The 21,900-nt window shown below is 34.1% G+C and overlaps 1 protein-coding gene across 48 annotated transcripts in view; it reads right to left on the reverse strand.

Annotated features, from left to right (window-relative positions):
* The window catches only part of ADGRL3 (adhesion G protein-coupled receptor L3), an 860,164-nt gene that overhangs the window by 42,542 nt on the left and 795,722 nt on the right, over positions 1 to 21,900 (reverse strand). For 22 of the 48 annotated variants that reach the window (XM_055385312.2, XM_055385293.2, XM_055385291.2 and 19 more), the window contains one exon: positions 1,166 to 1,192. The exons of the other annotated variants lie outside the window; for them this stretch is intronic. In XM_055385312.2, coding sequence (XP_055241287.2) covers positions 1,166 to 1,192 — 27 coding nt within the window. The remainder of the gene's footprint in view (positions 1 to 1,165; positions 1,193 to 21,900) is intronic. 48 annotated transcript variants of the gene reach the window in all.

Consider the following 21,900-nt stretch of genomic DNA (forward strand, 5'->3'; position numbering starts at 1 on the left):
ATCAACATTCTTGAATAAAAAATCTCTAAGGGAGTTTTGCTATTACATATTACATGTTTGCTTATATGAATTACAAAACATTTTAGGTGTTAATATTTTATTCTACAACTGGATTCAGAAGTATACTAACTTTCAAGGAAAAGCTCTCAGCTTCTTATGGACGTTGGAAAAAGAAAAAATAAGAATTGCCATTAAATCAAGGCAATATTGCCATTTAGATTTAAAAACAAAATAATAGGATCAAATACATAAGTCAGTCATTAACCACTGGAAAACACATGATGGGCCCAAGGGTTAAGTGGTAGAAAACTGCAATGAGCCCCGATTTCTAAAAAAAAAAAAAAAAACAAAAGAAGGAAAGCAAAAGCATGAAGAAGTGAAATGGCACTGGAGAAAAATGAAAACAAAGGACTCTTCACCAGAAGAACAAACTGAAAGTCTATAGCAAGGTTGCCCATAGGTTACCAATCTTAGTTTATTCTTGCAGGACTTGTAATTTTAAAATATGTATCCGAAAATGTCTAAATGTTAACATTTATGTTCATATTTATTAGATTAGTACAGACTTGTAGCTTTATTTCAGACACTGAAATATATTCATACAGATTAGATCATTAATCAAGTGACAGGTGTCAAATTTGAAAGGGATAATTTTGCATATGTAAAAATTAATTTTGAAGAAGGCATTTTTTTCTTTATTTATATTTAGTATAGCAATTCATTAATATCAATTGCAATTGGGTAGTTTTATACCCGTAAGATCATTTTGAAGATATACCAGTAAATGACAGAATAATTTTAGATGAATGATGCCCAAACAAACAACAGAAAAGCGGACGTATGTGGCACAGAGGAACACATCACAATGAAAGGGAAGCTATTAAAAGAGAAACAAGTCTGTACCACAGGAAATTGTTATTGCTGTGGCACTGAATTCAGGTGATATCCAATTAACAGAGGTGAAGCAGAATTTTTTTTGGCAATACACCTGCAGCATATTTATTCTGCATATAGGTTGTATGCCAGATTATTTTCCTGCACAGTTTGCTCTTCTGCCTCTATGTGAATGACAGAAGCTCTAATGATTTTTCAGTACTGATCTGACAGCTGGTTCATGGGACCACACTGATAAACGGAATTTATCAGCCATTCAGGTCATTCTTACTTGATGAAGGGTCTGTTATCCTCATAGCTAAAGAATGCATAGACATAAAGACAAGAACACCAACATTAGCATTTTATGACAAAGAATTTCATATGAAAAATATTCTCCTGGTCCCCAAAGGCCTCTGTCCCCCACCTCCCTAAAAGAAATCATTATCCTTTATATCTAGAAGGTAAATCCTAAAATGACCATGAGAACTTAAATAACAAGAAATAAAAGCAATTTTATAATACTGCAATATCCCTTCTAAGACTCAAAATTCCATTTTTTTATCATGTGCTCATATTACTTGTGACTTGAAAGAGACATTTATTTCTTAGAGATCACATTTCTCTAGAGAGTAAGAAATTTTATGAGCAATCTTGAAAAGGCTTGGGGGCATGCTTAAAATGACAGATTTCATGTCACCTAAAGGTATTCTTATTCCATAATATTAGTAGGTAAGATTACTTAATTATGGACAGTACGCTTCTAAGTAATTTTAACTTGGAGATGATTGACCTGAGTTAAATCTTAACATTATAGCCCTTAGAAAATAATCTATCTTGAGTACTTTAAAACTATTTCTGTTTGTGTTTTGAGTAAGATAAACCTGAATAATCTTTTGTAGTAATAGGAACAAACATACAATGCCTGCTTATTTTCACTTATGTTTACTAATTTTTTAATATCATTTGGATAAAATAAGATCCTAATACTCAATTAGTGAAGATAAGGAATGTTTTGGATCAATTTTTATAAACGTATTTTTTTGCTTGTGATAAGAAAAAGAAAGAAGAGAAACTGTTCCTTTCTCTTCTCACTTGCCAGAGGCAAGATAGTTTCCTATATTATGCATACACAAATAAAGCTCCTAGACAGGCTGCAACTGTGATGTATTTTGAATAAAGAGAACCACTGATGAAAACTCACTCTCCAGAATGATGAAATAATAAAGAATCGTATTTGAAGCCAGTTTGCCTGAGGTTTACATCCTAGCTCAGCCACTTACTAGCTGCCTATTTGATCTTAGACAAAAATTAATTAACCTGTGGTTGTGTCCTTTTATGCATATATAAGATGGTGATAATTATAATGCAAGTTTCTTGTGATAATGAAACAATTTATTATGAATAAAATGCTCAGAACCGTGTCTAACACAAAATGTGTTCAATGAATATTATATACGGTTATTATTATTAGACTATTCAAAGCTAGGGTAAAATCACACCGAAAATACAAAATTTCTCATCCAGAGAATAAAACCCCACATACATAAATGTTGAGTAAGTAAATTTATTTAAGGATATTTCAGGAGTAATATGATGCAGTAAAATAGATGTGGCTGAAATAAGTTGGTAAACGAAGCAGAGAGTGACTAGAACTGTACGTCCAATGGGGTGATCACTAGTCATGTCTGGCTATTTACATTTACATTCATTAAATGAAATTAAGTTTAAAATTCAGTTCCTCAGTCACATCAGTCACAACACAAGTACTCAAAAGCTTCACATAGTAGCTGCCATAATGGACATGTCCATCATCACAGAAAGTTCTATTGGTCAGTACTGGACGGGGACATTCAAAGAGAGTTTTAAGCCAAGAAACGGAAATCCAAGAGATATTTAAATAATGCCATGGATATGTGAAAGATAAAGAGAGAAGAATTTGTAAGAACTGATGGTATTTAACAGCTGTAAAACAGGCCTAGAAAGAAAAATCCTGTACTTATATTACCATCAAAAATTTATAAAACATAATAATGTGATATTTATTATATTATATGCATCCCATTGCATCAGTATATTCCATCTCTTATGTCCTGTTCACGATTCGAATAATTCTATCTTAATTCGTATAGTACAATGGCAAGAAAAGAAAGTTACAGAGGTTGACACATAGGCATCCATGCAAAAATGCTCTACAAAATGGACTGAGCTTTGTATAGATTTTAAATACATTTCATTATGTGTATCTTGGACACACAGCATGATGCTATGGGATACACGTAGATAGTAAAACGTTTACTATATTGAAGGAAATTAATGTATCCATCATCTCACATAGTTACCAATTTTTTGTTTGTTTGTTTGTTTGTTTTTGTAGCAGGGCAGCTAAAATCTACTCATTTAGAGTGAATCCCATACACAATACAATTTTATTACCTATAGCCCTCATGTACCTTATGTCTCTAGATTTGTTCATCCTACATATCTGCTACTTTGTTTCCTCTGACCTACATCTCCCCATTTCTTTCCCCTGCCCCTGCGTTTTGTTCTCTATCTCTGTACTATAAAAACGCTTTTAAAAATTAAAATACAAAGTTTGCAATGGTGAGGTGACATATTTTTTATTTTTAATATGAAATATCAAAAATAGAGATATCAGGGTGCAATTCAGCAGTTTTTATCAACTGGTGGGGACCATTTAGTTGCTCCATTTAATAACAAAGACAACAGCAACTCCAGCTTCACTTATACTTTGCTATAGTTACATGTAGAAGTAGTGTCCACAGAGATGTGGCCACAAGTGAACTGTGACATTTCTGGGTCTTGTCAATTAAAGGATTGGAATTGGTCTCCTCTTTACAATTTGCTGCTGTCCTTTGACTAAAAGACAGTGATGCAGAGCCTTAGGCATCAAAAAGGAAGCTGCTTATTTATGTGGAGCTGAAATACTAGGTTTAGACTGCCTACTATGAGACTCTCACAAAACAGAGTTTAAGGCACAATATTTTAGTTTACAGTGGCTTGATTTGTGCAATAATTAACAAAGCATTTATTTTATCCCAAAAATGAGATAAGTAATATACAATGATTTAAAATCTACAGATCACTAAAGATTACCTAGGATATGTCAGTACCCTCCATAATTTTTGTCAAATATTCTACTGGCCTAGATAATCTAGTTTTATAGTTTTCTCTAGCAAATCCAAATTAAATTGATGGTAATGTTGCCATGCTGTTGTTTCTTTTTAATTTGAAAAAGCAGATCCACAGAACTAGTTCTATAGCTGAATAATTTTTATTATGTTTTACTAATGATAATCCATTTAAACAAAATACCGTTACAGGTTGTATGACTAAAACAATTTTACTGGAGTATATTTAAGAATTTTGTAAAAATGTGTATGCAAAGGCCTAATATGTTCTTAGCAGATGTTAAGAGGAACTTATAGGTTTACCTTATCATTTATAAGTAGTGACTTACAGATTTCTCAAGATAAAACTATTCCTCATAGAAGAGAAAACAGGTAATGTATACTAACGCATCTGTATGTTGAATGGGCTTTTCCTCAATCAACAACGAGGCCTCCAAACTGAGGACTAAGAAGATTCAGTTACCCATATTCGAAAAGGAGCCAGCAGTAACCTGAGATAAAGGACTTCCACAAGCTTCACTTGATCTAAGAGACACTGCTTTGCCATACTACCAGGCCAGGTGCTCCAAGTCCTTATAAATGCAAGGGGACAAACAAGACCATTTTAGGACTGTAGTGTTCACAGAATATATTAAATAGTAGAAAGAAGAAACAACTTTTCTTATACTAATCCCCTAGCCACAGATCTTAGCAGGCAGTGGAGGAAGAATGTTTTACGTGGGATATGTTATTAAAGTTTTAAATTGGTCAGACATATAATAACACGAATAGATTGGCAACATTACAATGTATATCTAAAATAGCAGTAAGTGATCTGCTACCCAGTGGTTTAAGGATATTTATGATAGCATAGCTAGATTAGTGAGCAGAAAAAAAAATCTAAACATTTCATCTTTTATTCTATTACATTAAAAATGTTCAATCAAATGGTTATACTTATGATAGAAATCTTGACAGCTTAATATTTCTTCCAAATGTACCTTACGTTGATGGGACTATACCATCCTGAAATTATATTATTATATTTGTTCTTTGTTCATCACTATAGGAAGAATAAAAATAAAAGGCATTCAGAATTTTTTTTTTTTTTTTGAGACGGAGTCTCACACTGTCGCCTGGGTTAAAGTGCAATGGCACAATCTCGGCTCACTGCAACCTCCGCCTCCCGGGTTCACACGATTCTCCTGCCTCAGCCTCCCGAGTAGCTGGGAATACAGGTGCATACCACCACACCAGGCTAATTTTCTGCATTTTTAGTAGACACAGGGTTTCACTATGTTGGACAGACTGGTCTCAAACTCCTGACCTTGTGATCCGCCCGCCTCGGCCTCTCAAAGTGCTGGGATTACAGGCGTGAGCTACCGTGCCCAGCCTGGCATTCAGAATTTAATTCAATGGTTCTGAGTAAAATATTAATAATTTTTCTCTATGGTCATATAACAAATAAATAAGCATTAAAGATATTAAAAATTCTTCAAAAACATGAAAGTCACATAATATACAAGTAAACATTATAAATGATAGAGATCATTATATTTCAACTATGAATTTTATTACCATTCAAGTATTACTACCAAAAGCTATATTCCTATGTTTTGTTCATAGGAAATGTATTAAGAGGAGAATGAAATGAACCAAATAAATAAAATAAATGGTTTAGAATACATCACAAACATTTTAGAATATATCATAAACATTTTATCCCTATGACTCAATGATCCATATCAATATTGCAAATTTGAAGGCAAAACACCAATATTAAACTTTAAATAATAGATTGTGCGCTGCTTATGAATCAGGTAAGTCTGAAATTAGGAAAAACTGAGTATAATAAATTAAGACCAATAAATATCGGATCAATGACAGATAAGATTTTATTTTCTCTACAACTCAATATTATACAAATTACGTTTCCTCTACAACTCAATGTTATATAAGTTTCTTTAACTCAATATATTAATACTAGCAAAGAATTAATTTATATGTGAGAGAAGTTAAGGGTATCAATAAGGAGAATGAATAATGAAGTATTAAGTTGTACTTCATTTATACAATTAAATACTTATTAGAATTCAGTATCCCTCTCTATCAGATTTACAAAAATGAATTGGTAGGTTGCATGCAAATAAGATGCAGGCATACCTGAGAGATACTGCAGGCTCAGTTCCAGACCATCACAATAAAGTGAGTCACAAATTTGGGGATTTCCCAGTGCGTATAAAAGTTATGTTTACATTATATTGTAGTCTATTAAGCACGCAATAGAGTAAAACACTATACATACCTTAATTTAAAAATACTTTATTGTTAAAAAAAAGTTACCAAATTCTGAGGCTTCAGCGAGTTCTAATATTTTTGTGATGGAGAGACTTGCCTGGATGTTAAAAGCTGCTGAATGATCAGGGTGATGAGTTGCTAAGGGTTACGGGAGCTATAGAAATTTCTTAAAATAAGTCCACAGTGAAGTTTGCCACATCGATTAACTCTTCCTTTCCTGAAAGATTTCTCTATAGTATGTCATACAGTTTGATAGCATTTTACTCACAATAGAGCTTCTTTCAAAACTGGAGTCAATCCTCTCAAACCTTGTTGCTGCTTTCTCAACGAAATATGTAATATTCTAAATCCTTTGTTGTCATTTCAACAATGTTCACAGCATCTTTACCAGGAGTAGATTCTATCTTAAGAAACCACTTTCTTTGCTCAACTGTAAGAAGCATCTCTTCACATATTAAAATTTGACGATGAGATTGCAGAAATTTATTCACATCTTCAGGATCCACTTCTACTTCTAGTTATCTTGCTATTTCCACCACATCTGCAGTTATTTCCTCCACTAAAGTCTTGAACTCCTCATTCACCCACAAGGGTTGGACTCAAATTCTTCCAAAATCCTATTGATGTTAACATTTTTACTCCTCCCATGAATCACAAATGTTCTTAATGACATCTAGAATAGTGAATACTTTCCAGAAGGTTTTCAATTTAGTTTGTCCAGATGCATCAGAGGAACCACTATCTATGGCAACTATAGCCTTAAAAAACTTATTTCTTGAGTAATAAGACTTTAAAGGAGAAATTACTCATTGATCCATGGGCTGCAGAATGGAGGTTGTGTTAGCAGGTATAAAAATATTAATCTCCTTGTATATCTCTATCAGAGCTCTTGGGTGACAAGGTGCCTTGTAAGGGATCAGTAATATTTTGAAAGAATTTTTTTTTTTTTTTTTTTTTTTCTGAGCAGTAGGTCTCAACATGGGCTTAAAGTATTCAATAAACCATGCTGTAAACAGGTGTGCTGTCATGCAGGCTTTGTTGTTCCATTTATAGAGCACAGGCAGGGTAGACTTAACATAATTCTTAGGGATTTTCAGAATGATAGTAAGCACTGGCTTCAACTTACATTCACCAGTTGCATTATCTCCTAACAAGAGAGTCAGTCTATTATTTGAGGATTAGAAGCCTTGAAGCCAGACATTGACTTCTTCTCTCTAACTAATAAAGTTCCAGATGGCATCTTGTTCCAATAGAAGGCTGTTTTGTCTACATGGAAAATCTGTTGTTTAGTGTAGCTGCCTTCATCAATGATCTTAGCTCTATCATCTGGATAATTTCCTGCAACTTCTACATCAGCACTCTCTGCTTCACCTTGCAGTTCCATGTTATGGAGCTGGCTTCTTTCCTTAAATCTCATGAACCAGCCTCTGCTACCTTCAAACAAACTTTTTTTCTACAGCTTTCTCACCTCTCTCAGTCTTCATAGAACTGAAGAGAGTTAGGGCCTCGCACTGGATTAGGCTTGGCTTTAGAGATTGTTGACATTGGTTTGATCTTCTAACAAGACCACTAAAACTTTCGAGGCAATAAGGCTGTTTTGCTTTCTTATCATTCATGTGTTCAATAGATGACTACTTTCAATTTCCTTCAAGAACCTTACTTTGCATTCACAACTTGGCTAACTGGTTAAAGAGGATTGGCTTTCAGCCTATCTCAGCTTTCGACATGTCTTCCTCACTAAGCTTAATGGTTTCTAGCTTTTGATTTAGAGTTAGAGACACTTTCTTTCACTTGAACACTTACAAGCCATTGCAGGGTTATTCATTGGCCTAATTTCAATATTGCTGTGTCTCAGGGAAGAGGGGAACCCAAGGAGAGGCAGAGGAAAAGACAGAAGAACAGCTGGTCGGTGGAACAGTCAGAACACACACATTTATTGACTAAGTTTGCTGTCTTATATGGGTGAGGTTCATGGGGCCCTAAAATAATTACAACAGTAACATCAAAGATCAGTAACCACAGATAACCCTAACAGATATAATAATAATGAAAAAGTTTGATATATTGTGAGAATTACCAAAATGTGACATAGATCTATGAAGTAAGCACATGCTGTTGGAAAAATGGCACTGATAGACTTGCTTGAAATAGAGTTGCTACAAACTTTCAATTTGTAAAAAATGCAATGTCTGGGAAGTATTAATACAAAAAAGAGAAGCACAATAAAATGAGGTATGCCTGTATGCAATTTTTGAGTCTTATGTTTGAATAAAATAATAATATCATTCCATGATTATTTATTAATATTAAAGTATGAAACGCTATATGTCAGTGACTGAAAACACGGACGTGCAAACCAGCCTGCCTGAATTTGAATGCCAGCCGAGCATTTTAATAACTCTGCAATGTTTCGCTAATTGCACCTCATAGCCCTCTTCTGTGAAGTGGGGATACATGCTGAAGTTCCTTCATAGGACCATTGTGTGTATCAAGTAAAAGATCTTGGTAGTTTTATTTGCTACACAAAACTATGCAAATATACAAACTTTAATGTGCAAAAGTACCATATAAATATTTGCTATTATAATTGCTCTTGTGTATTGACCTTCGGACCTCAAAAAAGGGGCTGTAGGAAAAAATACATACACGATTCTGTATTAGGTTTATTAGGTTTTTTTTTAAAGTATTTTGGAAGTTATATATTAAGTGTAAATACAAAGAAGATGAGGGAGACACTGCCTCTGAGTTGATCTTTAATACATACATTTAAAGGGCCTCAGTTTATATAAAGTAGCATTTTCTTTTAGATTATTAGTTTAAGTTTAGTAAATGCTATGAATTTTCATACTCTGAATTGAAATGGAAGTATTTCCAAAATTCCTAATGAACATTAAAAGAGATAACCAAAGTACTTTGGTTTACATGAGAAATCTAAGTTTAATTCATGAATATATTATATCCTTAGTGTTGAAAAGTCCACTATATGACGGCAATGTTCTACTAAGTGCAATCATTTGACTATAAAGAATAAAAGACATAACATCACATGTGAAATGTTCCTGAAGATTCAATTAGAAATTTAAGCCCCAGAATTGGATTGTTTAATGTTTTTTTCTTATGACTTTTCAAAACTTTGAAATTTGAATAGGAAAAATGAAACAAATGAGAAGATGCCTGTATATACACATTTATATTTGTTTTTATTTTGTAATCAATGAAAACTTACTTTAGTCAGTAACGCTTCAAGAACCATAAAATATTTTTAGCAAGTTGACATATCTTACTTATTGATATTTATGATTAAAATTTATAATGTTTCCTGGTTCACTTTTGGAGGTCCAGTATTTTCTACACTTACATTGAGCCTTGAATTCCTTAGAACCTATAACTGTGGGGCTGATAAAATAGGGTCATTGGAATGTAAAGAGATGAAGTACTTTAAGGACTGTATTAGCTACTCTCAGGATTTCTTTTTTCCACTTAGAGAATATACAAACTTTTAATTTAAGTAAAATAAGTCAAGAAATTAATAACTTTTTGTAATCCTTGCCAAACATGCTCTGACTGGGTGAAATTCTGTTATATTCTTTTTCATACTGTATGGGATTTTCACCTCTCTCTTCACCAACTTCCAACAGAAACATTCATTGAATAAACAACAGATTATAAACTGCTTGGGAGAATAACTAGAACACAAGAAAAGCACAACTCAGTATTTAAAATACATCTGTACTAACTAAAGATTCCAACAAATTGAACTGTCAAAGGCACTGCAGCACAGTTGGAAGCAGGCAAGGTTTATTTAATTTTGGAAGTATCTTATCTTTTATAAGCCTCAGTTTTCTCACCTCCACAATAAATAAGATAATCTCACTGGGATCTTTTTAGAGTTCAGTAGACTCAAGAAAAGAATATTCGATAGTTCTTAAAAAGTTACAAATTAGTAAAAGCTTTTGAAGTATAATCTGAAGTACTGAATTTATCATTTATATGGAACAGTGAATGTCCATTGTAATTTTTCTTGTAAAGATTTTGAGAAAAATCACACTGCACATCTACTGCACAAGAGCTATTACTGTGTCAGTGAGCAGACCTGATTAATTACTTAAGAGCTCTATCTCAATTCTGCTTTTAATACAGAAGCCCAATGAGATATAATTATTCCTAATTCAAATTGTTAAAAGAAATTGAAAGATAATCTTCTTAAAAAAGTCAATGAGAAAAACATTAAGAAATATTATAGAACATTTAAACAAAATAATAATTCAAATTTTATAAATACATAAAAAGCTACATCACAAAATAAAAAATCTTAAATCAAACATATTCTAAGCCAAATGACAGCTTCAAAAATGTGTTAAGAATTAACATCAATTGGAGTTTACTCTCTGATCATAATAAAGTTAAATTAGATACCAATAACTAATAAAATATGTATATATGCATATGACTACATGACAATTATCCATTTGCTGCTCTCTCTAAGAAAGCCTCAAGCCCCACAACACTTTGCAAATAAGTTCTACCTAAAACTCAACGAAAAATTCTTCTTCTAATCTAGGTTAGGCCTAAATGAAAAAAGAAAAACTTTTATATATATATAAAGGATTTAAAAATTCAAATTTAGAAAAGCAAATGTAAAACGGCTTGGGTTTATAAAACCAGAAGTTATAATTATCTGTGAATAGTGAGAGATAAATCATAGAACCATTGCGATTACAAATCCAAAGTAATGTTAATGTTGGTTACAGAGTCACTTTCCTGCTCCACTGATAAGTGTCCAGGTGTTAAATTGTACATATGCCCACTGCTACGCAAACTCCTTCATCTTGTTCTCTTCAGTGTTTCCACACCCCAGCTGCATCACACACATGAGGCACATCTTCCCTTTCATAGAGCATATCAGGATGGTATCTCCTTTTGGCTTACATCAACCACCTTCTGTTTACAAATACCGTACCTACTGCCCCCAGTGCCTGAATTCTTCCAAGTCTTCTGCTTCCACAGACAGCCTCCCTCAGCCCCAGTTCCAGCAGGACAGGCCTTCCTCTAAAATGAAAGCTAGGGCAATGAGGTCACACTAGTCAGCATTCCGTCCTTCCTACGCCAATCCCAGCTGGGCTCCTACTTGTCTGCCACCTTCGCACTCAAGAAAGTTATATTGTTCTTCTCTCTCTCTCTCTTCCTCATTTCTTGCCAGTATTCTGCCTTTTCCTGACATCTATGCCAACAAAATATCTGGTCATTCCTAGGTCTTGTCTTGCACAGCCTTTCATTAATAATTGAGTGATTGCAATCACCACTGCGATGCTGAAAATCTCTTGGTCTTTTCTCCTCTAAATCTGTATATACTTCAGTGAAACTGAGTCTCTTCGGGGAACCAGGAATCTTATATCAGAGACTCCTCTCCTGACACCCTCAGTCTCCTAACTGATCTACTCAATAAGAATCTGTTATCCTGAGATGCCTACTGCTCTGCAAACTCTAGTAAGAACACAACACAAAGCTCTTGAGAGCTCTGTCTTTTCCTCTGCTTTTAATACGCCTAGACTCCATCACAGGGAGCCAAGGAAGCACCTGCTGGCCTTTGGGATGTCTGTTAAGATCTAGCACCTACCAGGTTAAAGTGTGTCATCCATAACTAGTTACATTTTATGACCTCCGTGCAGTACATGTTGCAGCACTGCTCAATTTGCAAACAGTGAAATTTTTCAGGAATCTATATTCTTTTGAATCTCTCATCTTAAGTGCCAGCCTCTTATTAGCATTAAAATGCTCTACTTTGAATTGCTTGAAACCGGGAGGCTGGGGGTTGCAGTGAGCCAAGATCACACCACTGTACTCCAGCCTGGGTGACAGAGCAAGACTCCATCTCAAAACAGAAACAAAAACAAAAAAAACAAAAAAAACAAAGCTCTACTTTTAGTATGTCCACATTAAATGCTCAACAAAGGGTTACTTAGAGAAAACATGGAAGATTTCTTTAAGAAAGGAACCATGCTTTCTTCTCCAGCACAGCCAGTGGGTTGAAGGCCTACTTCTATCCTCCTTTCCATTCTTTCAAGAAAAACTTTTATGAGTCTACTCATAAAAGTTTTTATAATATATTTTTTGTCCTCTGAAACTATCTTTACCAGGACAAAAAATTATCCTTACCAGAGTACAAAAAATACATTATACTAACATTTCACTTCAGAACTTAGTTAAAAGCCTTAAATAAGCTACTAAATAACAAAATGTAATGGTGCATAAACATCATAATCAATTAAGATTTATTCCAGACAGTAAAGAGAGTTAAATCAATCATGTCACTTACTTCATAGTCTAATAGATAGTCTAAAAAAAAAAAAACTCCCAAGTAAATTAAAAAAAACTATTTATGAACTTTAGTATTTTTCAAGAAAATACAAAACAATTTAGAAAACTAGTATATAGTAGTTTCCTTAACTTGGTGGAATCATTCATTTTTTTAAAAAAAATTCATAGCAAATATTATATTTAATGGGAAAACTTCAAAATGTGTATTTTTAAACTTCAGGACCCAAGCAAGGATGTAGGTTATCCTGGGACCTGCTCAACTGTGATCCAAATGAAATACCAAAATAAATAAATAACTGGTATAAACCTTAGAAGTATAGAGATAATTTTTAACTTATTATTTAAGTATGATATCATCATCTCCATAGAAAATACAAATGAGTGCAGAGAAAAGTTGTTCTATCTATTTAATAATGCTCAATACATTTGTCAGATATAAGATCAACATGCAAAAATCAGTAACATTTTCTTACTTAGTAATAATAAACTAAAAAATTAAAGGGAAATTAGATATCATACCTAATAGCAACAAAACAAAAAGAATCTATATACAAATTAACCCAGCAAAGAATGAATGGACATTAATGGAGAAAAATCTTAAAAACCTATAAAAGGATATAATGGAAGGCCTCAACAAAAGAAGATATAGACATGTGTATGAATGGTATGACTTAACCTCATAAAGATACCAGTTATTACAACATAATCCATATATTTAATGTAATTCTAATTTAAAAAGACAAATATATTGAAAGAATTTTAACAACTGATTCTGAAATTTATGTGAAGAAATAAAAAAATTCCTGAGTAGCTAAAACAGTTTTGCAAGAGATGATCAAAATGGGAGGACTCGCCCTACCAGATATTAAGCAAGTTCTAGTAATAATGTAGTAATGATAGAAAAACATAAAGTATGCCCATGGAACAGAAAAGAAAGCACAGAAACAGATTTAATGTAGGATACTGTGGTAGCATCAATGTTCAGAAAAAGGATGGATTATTTAGCAAATGGTGTTGGAAACTTAGCTCATTACATAAAGAAATGGAAAATATCCTTCAAAGAGATTAAAGATTGTAACATGAATTGTAAAACTGAGACAAATAAAATATAGAATAGAAAATAAAAGGACGGGCATGGTGGCTTATGCCTGTAATCCCAGCACTTTGGGAGGCCGAGGGGGCAGATCATGAGGTCAAGAGATGAAGACCATCCTGGTCAACATGGTGAAACCCCATCTCTACTAAAAATACAAAAATTAGCTGGGCATGGTAGTGCGTGCCTGTAGTCCCAGCTACACGGGAGGCTGAGGCAGGAGAATCGCTTGAACCTGAGAGGCGGAGGTTTCAGTGAGCCGAGATCAGGCCACTGCACTCCAGCCTGGTGACAGAGTGAGACTCCATCTCAAAAAAGAGAAAAAGAAAAAGAAAAGAAAAGAAAAAAGAAAATAAAAGGGAATGAAGGGAAAAATAAATTTTTAAATTCTTAGTTTAAAAGGATTTCAGTTAAAAGACTTTGAAAGCATACACCTTAGAGGAAAAAGTTGATAGTTTATATATTATAAATTATATACTTATTTATATTTGTACCAAAAGGAAAAATTAACAGAGAGGTAACAGACTTGAAGAAGATATTTGTAATAGCAAAAGCATTCAAAATGTATATCAGCAAGCAAAAGAAAAAGGAAAGGGAAGCTAACAGAAAAAAGTGGAAAAAATTAAAACCATTAAAGAAGAGAGAGAGAAAATCTAGTAGAAACAAATAGGCACACAAGTTTTACTAAAATGTCCCTGTGAAAATTAAGGGATATGCACATTATTAAAACTTACAGAATGGGAGATCTGGCAATTTTAGAAACCTTTCCACAGCTAATTGTGCAAGATGCAGTAAATTCAATGGAGGAAGAAAAATCAGAGCACTGTGATGATGACTGTTACAAAGAAAATGTGCTACCTTTTGAGTCATATCTTGGTATGTATAATATATTATCTAATATTATCAATACTTGTGCTAATAAATTGTTCCTTTTTATGCTCATGGGTTATTATCTTAATCTCATAATTAAATAGTTTTAAATTATAGCCTTAGACTGTCAATCTCAGTTGCGGAACAAAGAAGGTTTTTGAGTTAGCACATTGAAGTATCTGGTTTAAAATATCGACTTCCATAGGCAGCAATCCAGAGTATTGCAGAATGCATGCTAAAGTAGCACATTTATAAAAGTGCCAGGGACCTTGATGACAGACCTTTTTAGAATACATAGCTGTATGTAGTGGAGAAAACCAGCAACAATTGGTTCTCAGCCAAGAGAAAATTAGATTAGGAAATTTTCAAGTGAGGACTGAGCGGCTCAAGATGCTTAACACTCCACTATACTGTCTGCACATTTTAATTACAAATCCAATGATTTAATACAGTCTTTTGTCTTAGGTAACTCTGACTTGTGTACTTCCAGCACTTTTCAAATGAGGTAAAGAAAAAATAGCACTTTAAAACCAAGTAACACTCCTGCTGGAAACCACCGCCGAAAAATAGGAGAATGAGAAAAGCTGAAATCTGTTACCTTATTGTTGTTTTGCTTAAAGGGGAGGTATTTGCTTGGAATTGGGGGAAACTGATAAGCACCTGGAGTATGGTGACACGTTAGGCATTCCACTTGTGTAATCCACTAACCTTTGTGGTGATTAATTTGCTAATCAGTGATCATCTGTGGTAACTTCAATGATAGAGCATTTTACAGACTCCTTTTACGAACAGTGGTAAAATTGAACAGCTTGAGCCATGATTCTCAAGATTTATGTATAATAGTATTTTCTGGAATTTGGGGAGAATGTGTATGTATCTAAAGCAAAGCAGAAGTAGTGTTCTCACCCATCTACGGGGCCTTTCTATTGCTAATGAGTGTGATTCTATTGCCCAAGATTGTAAGTGACTGCATGAATATAGTAAGTAATGAATTTAGGCAACAAAAATTATAAAAAACTTGTATTATAGGCTATTCCTTCCATTATTCTGACATTTTTGTATACTTCCTAGACCAACTAATTTTCTACCATTTCCCTTTCTCCCCACAAATTATATCCTGTACTTTGAAACTCATGGTCCAAACTCAACAAATTCCCTTATATCCTAAACTTCATTTTTGGGTGTTTCTGTCACCTACTGCTTTTAAGTGAAATTGTTGCCCACTGGCAGCACTTTCCCTGAGGAGCACACAAACTCAAAGGATTGGTTCTCTCCCATCCCTCAGGTGGTGGAAGTGCCATCACCAGATCATGATTTCCCCAGTGTAAAAACCCCAAATCCTCTGAGGTTTTGCCATGAGCTATTTACTACTATCTTCTTGTTTTGGTAACTTGAACATTCCTAGACCTCTTCTTCTTCTGTCTCTCCATCTTTTCACCACATTATCACCCAATTCATGTTCATACCTTCCCCCATCACCAGCCCAGATACTATGACCATTTACTTTCTTATATCCCCTCTCCTTTTTAATGATTTGAAAAAAACACACATACATTGAGGTAGCTGAATAATGCTGAAGAAAAAACAAAACAAACAAACAAAAAAAAATTTTTTTTTTTGAGACAGAATCTCACTCTGTCACCAGGCTGAGGTGCAGTGGTGAGATCTCGGCTCACTGAAACCTCCGCTTTCTGGGTTCAAGCGATTCTCCTGCTTCAGCCTCCTGAGTTGCTGGGACTACAGGCATGCGCCACCATGCCCAGCTAATTTTTGTATTTTTAGTAGAGACGGGGTTTCACCACATTGGCCCGGATGATCTCGACCTCTTGACCTTGTGATCTGCCCACCTCAGCTTCCCAAAGTGCTAGGATTACAGGCATAAGTCACCATGCCCGGCCGTTTTTTGAAGACATGTTAAATTCATAACAACAAATTTCTTTCTTTCTTTCTTTCTTTTTTTTGAGATTGAGTTTCACTCTTGTTGCCCAGGCTGGAGTGCAATAATAGTGTGATCTTGGCTCACTGCAACCTCCGCCTCCCAGGTTCAAGTGATTCTCCTGCGTCAGTCTCCTGAGTAGCTGGGATTACAGGTACGCACCTGTAATCCCAGGCGTGCCACCACGCCTGGCTAATTTTTGTATTTTTGTAGTAGAGATGGGGTTCCACCATGTTGGTGAGACCATGTTGGTCTTGAACTCCTGACCTCAGATGATCTGCCCTCCTCGGCCTCCCAAAGTGCTGGGAATACAAGCGTGAGCCACTGCGGTGCCCAGCCTATAACAACAAATTTCTAGTGGCAATTAACAATATCTGAAGGCCAATCATACTTCCCCAGTGCATATGATTTCCCATTCCCCATAAGGAATATTTCACAATTCCAAACCTCTTTCCCATCACAACTCCCTCAGCTGAATACTTCCTAGTTTCTTGAAAAAATGGAAACAATCTGACAGTCGCAAATGTTTGCATTGTCCAAACCTGTCAATTTCTTGTACAGCTCCCAAACTCCTCCCCAGCTGCTGCTCCCTTTGATTCTTGGCTTCCATGACATGTTGTTTTTACATTTACCTCAGTGACTTTTCTTCCCAAGTCATCTTCACCAGAACAATATTCTTCTTGAGTAGTTTCACTCAGTAATTAACTTTACATACTAATAACGCTGAAATCCCTGTCTCTCATCCTGAGAAGATTACTGTACACTAAGATACCTCATAATTGCATTGTGCTGGCCAGATTTTATAGTTCATAATTTAAAATATTAATATAATCATAGGTGTTAAACACAGGGCCCTTAACGATCATTGCTATCCAGTCAATATCAGGATTAAAGCTTTTTGAGCATGGCCTAGAAAATTATCTAAACTGATATGTTTACTGAAATGGCAATCTCTTAAAAATTAAACACATTTTACTAGATTTATAGGTATGCAATTTGATGTGACAAAGAGTATATCTAAGAGTTAAGTAAATGGACAGTGAAGCCAGACTGTCTGTTGAAATCCTGGTTCTGGCACTAACTAGCTCTGAGGTTTGAGGTGAGTTAATTAACCTCTCAGAAACCTCAAAGGATTATTGCAAAGATTAAATAAATTACCACATGTAAAGAACTTAGAACAGTGCCTAGCACATAGTAAAACGTCAATGAACTAACTATTCTTATGATTTTGCACACATTTTCCAAATAGACACAATATTTAAAATTCAAGTTGATGTTTAATCAGGAGCATAGATTACAGTTGATATGAGGGCAGAACCAGGGAGCACCTGTCTTTTACTTCAGAATCTATGACTACGTTTTGAATATGTGACTCAAAATACAGTGGAATGTTTAACTTCAATGCCTCACAAAGTTTCACTTTATCTCCAAGAAGCTTTAAAAACAGGTTGGTTTGAATTTGGAGGCCCAAAGTCTTTCAGTCTAACATCACTTATTCAAGCTCTCGCACAACAAATTTTTTAAGTCAGCAAATTTTGGTCAATTTTCACATAAAATTATATATAGTAATACATATAATCATTGTACTAAATAAAGCCCTCAATTTAAAATAAGTTGTGTCATTTTAAAGAAAGCTATGTTAGGAAAAAAAAATGTATTCCTAGCTGGTTTTTGTTATAGCAGCCAAGCCAAACTCCTAAAAACCACAAGATTACGTTATCAAAGAGATTTCATGTTTATTTCACTTAGCCTTTAGAAGAAATTGTATTTTCTGATTAAGACTTTTAAGAACTTTGACTTTAAGTAATAACTAACTGGTGAAAAATTGGCTTTTATATTTTAAAAAAGTTTTGTTCATTTTTCTGAAAACCGTATTCAAACAAACAAAAAAAGACATGCTCAGAAATAATTAGAAAGAGATTTATTTGATACAGATCCAGACATACTACGCTAAAATATGATGCCTTTGGATCTGAGAAAACAGCAAAAGTAGGAAGGTCTCTTTGACATTCCCCTCACCCTTCTCCTCTGAAATAGACCATAAAAGAATTCTCTGACCTTTCTCTCTGAAGTAGATCATAAGACACTTACCCCAGAGATAACCACCCTATACCCAGAGGAAAGGAACATTTTTATACTCTAAGACATAGAGACACCCACAATAATCTGAATAAAAAGACCTTGCTAAGCTCTCCTCAGTTTATTAACATTGAATTGTAAGCTTTTGTCTTCCAATCATATTTCTCCACATATATCCACTTCTTCATCAAACTTACTAAAAAAATTCCCAAGTTTAACTGTGTTCGAGTCTCCATTTCCGAAAGCTCTCATAACATGTAAAACTTGTAATAAATAAATTTGTATGCATTTATCTTGTTAATCTTTAGTCATAGGAGTTTCAGCCATGAACCTAGTGACGGGTGAGAAAAGAAATTTTTTCTCCCTTATGGAATCAAATACTTTATTTTTGAATGTACAGTTCCAAATCCTATTTCTTGTGTAGTTGTTTAGGAGCTGAAACTACACTAAAATAAATAAGCTAAAAAGTCTATGAAGTCATTTTGGGATATTTTTGAGTTTTACCTATAGTGCACGAGACAATTTTACAAGTTGAAACTAAATATCATTAAAGATATGTACTTGGTTTTGAAACTTTATTCTAAAGTTTAAAATCCAAGGTAAATAAACAGCAATTACCTTTTAAAAGTGAATAAAAAAGATAAAAACAGAGTAAGTTTTAAAAATTTTATCCCTGAATCATAACTGGATTCTTTCACTAATATTTTAATGATATAAATAAGAGCAATTCTAAATATTAGAGTGAGTTCTACCTCATAAAGAATTTGAAGACAGATAAATTACAATAATTAAATGTTCCCATTTTCATAAGACTTCATTAAATTTTCATTACGTAGATAGAGCCACAGTAGCATATTAACAATAGAATATTAGACTTGATTTTTTAAAAACTTTTTCACAGCTTAAAAATATAGAAGGATAATCCTTTCAGGGAAATGACATTCTTATATTGTTCTTTCACAAATATATTTTCAGACACTATGTAGGGTGAGATATTTTTAAAATAAAATGTTTTTGTAAGAGTACTATGTATTCATCATACTAGCTTCTGAAAACTCAAGAGTGAAATGGTGTAATAAAAAATAAATATTTGTTCTTTGTACCTGATTCCTGGCACAGAGCTCCTAAAGCCCTTGGAATCTTCCACGTGCCTTCTGCGTACTAACGAGATGACTAGGTGTGTTGAGGGGGAAGGTGTGTGGCAAGGCGATGGTGGGAGGCTAGATAACTTCAGTATGGGGCCTCGTTCCCAGAAGGACCAAGCTAACATTAAAAGGGTAGAATGTTCAGCCTCCTCTCCCCTCCTGCACAATCACTGGGGAAAAAACGGGGGCTGGAGATAAGAGTAGCCAACGTTGAATCAATCATGCCTATGTGATAAAACCTCCATAATAACTTCCAAAGAATGGGTTTCAAGAAGCTTCTAGGGTGGTGAAAACATCCATATGCATGGGAGGGTGGTTTCCTAGAGAGGGCATGAAAACTACGCCTTCTCCTCCATACCGTGCCCTGTGCATCTCTCCCATTTGGCTGTTTCTGAGTTGTGTCCTTTATAATAAAGCTGTACTCAGAAGTACAGCACTTTTCTAAGTTCAGAATTGTTCTAGTAAACGATCAAATTTGAGGGATGGTCACTGGGACCCCTGAATTTGTAGTGGCCTGAGCAAAATGTGGGCATCCTGGGCACTCCACTGGCACCTGCTGCCTAAAGTGGGGGCGGTCTTGAGGGACAGAGCTGTTAACCTGTAGGTCTGCACTAATCCTGGGAGTTAGTTTCAAAACTGAATTGCATTGTGGGACACCAGTTGCTGCTGGAGCACTGGTAGATGTGTGAAAAAATGGCATGTATTTGGTTCAGAGGGGGTTTCAGAAAATACCATGCAAGTGCTTAAAAAAGAAAATGTTAAATTATGCATAATCCTGGCAGTAAAACATTATCATTATTAACTTCAGTACATTTCCATTTAGTCTCTTTTTTCTCTCTATATAACCATTTATTTCTGACAAACAACAATGAGTGTACATTTAATGTCCAAAAAGGTGTATTACACACAGCTATTTTATAAAGTACGCTTCATAAAATTTTATGATATATAACTATATTTTTAGAAAGATAGTTAAATAAAAAATTATAAGGTATCAAAATGTATGCCTTATTATTTCTTGAAAGAAATGAACTGTGTTGCTTAGTAATTTTCATTGACAAATAATTTTTCTCCAAAATATATAATTTATTTAGTTTCTTAAATTCATGAAATTACACAACAAAGCTACTAAATGTGTTTGACATCTAACTGATTTTTATTTGTTAATAAAGCCTTTCGACAGTTGCCTTTTCTAGAAAGCATATACAGTCATGTGTCATTTAATGACGGGAATATATTCTGAGAAATGTGTCCTTAGGTGATTTCGTAGTAGTGTGATTATAGAGTGTTCTTACACAAACTTAAAAGGTTTAGCCTACTACACATCTAGGCTATATGGTAAAGCTTATTGTTCTTAGGCTATAAACTTGTATAGCATGTTACTGGGCTGAATACTGTAGGCAACTGTAACACAAAAGTATTTGTATATCTAAGCAAATGTAAACATAAGAAAGGTACTGGAAACAAATGGTATTACAATCTTATGAGATCGCCATCATATATGCGATTGTCATTCACTAAAATGTCATTATGCAGTGCATTACTGTGTGCCTGGATATGCGTGTATCTATTTTGATTATATATATGCATATATATGTATATTTGTATCTATATATACACACACATGCATATGTACATATAGATATAAATAGATTTTATAATTGGAATATTAATTTTTAACCTGTAAATATATTACTATATATTAATATGAAGGAGAAAAATAGAAGATTAAAACAACTTCATAATAATGTTATATTTTTCAATATTACATAATTCTTTTCTAGGTAGATAAACGTTTTTCAACACACTGAATACTTATGAACCATGATAATTTATTGCACTACTTTAAAAGAAAACATCTACTGGTCAATAGGTTAGCAGGTCTCAGTCATAATTTTATCACATAAAGAAATAATGGTATTGTCTGCGTCCTTCTTATATAAGATCAGCCTTCGCTTGTACACTATACCCCATACTCTTTTGCCTACTCAAGTGTAGATGCCAGATGCCATACAATTTCTACTCTCTTTTCAATATCAACTAATTGTGTATTCTTACCAAATTAAAAGGAAGAGACTGTAACATATCTCATGCTTAAAAACAAACCAATTATTATCAACAACAACAACCTCCCCAACCTAAGATCTCTGTCCACTA

The sequence above is a fragment of the Gorilla gorilla genome, chromosome 3 (assembly GCF_029281585.2).
Source record: "Gorilla gorilla gorilla isolate KB3781 chromosome 3, NHGRI_mGorGor1-v2.1_pri, whole genome shotgun sequence".
Taxonomy (NCBI): Eukaryota; Metazoa; Chordata; class Mammalia; order Primates; family Hominidae; genus Gorilla; species Gorilla gorilla.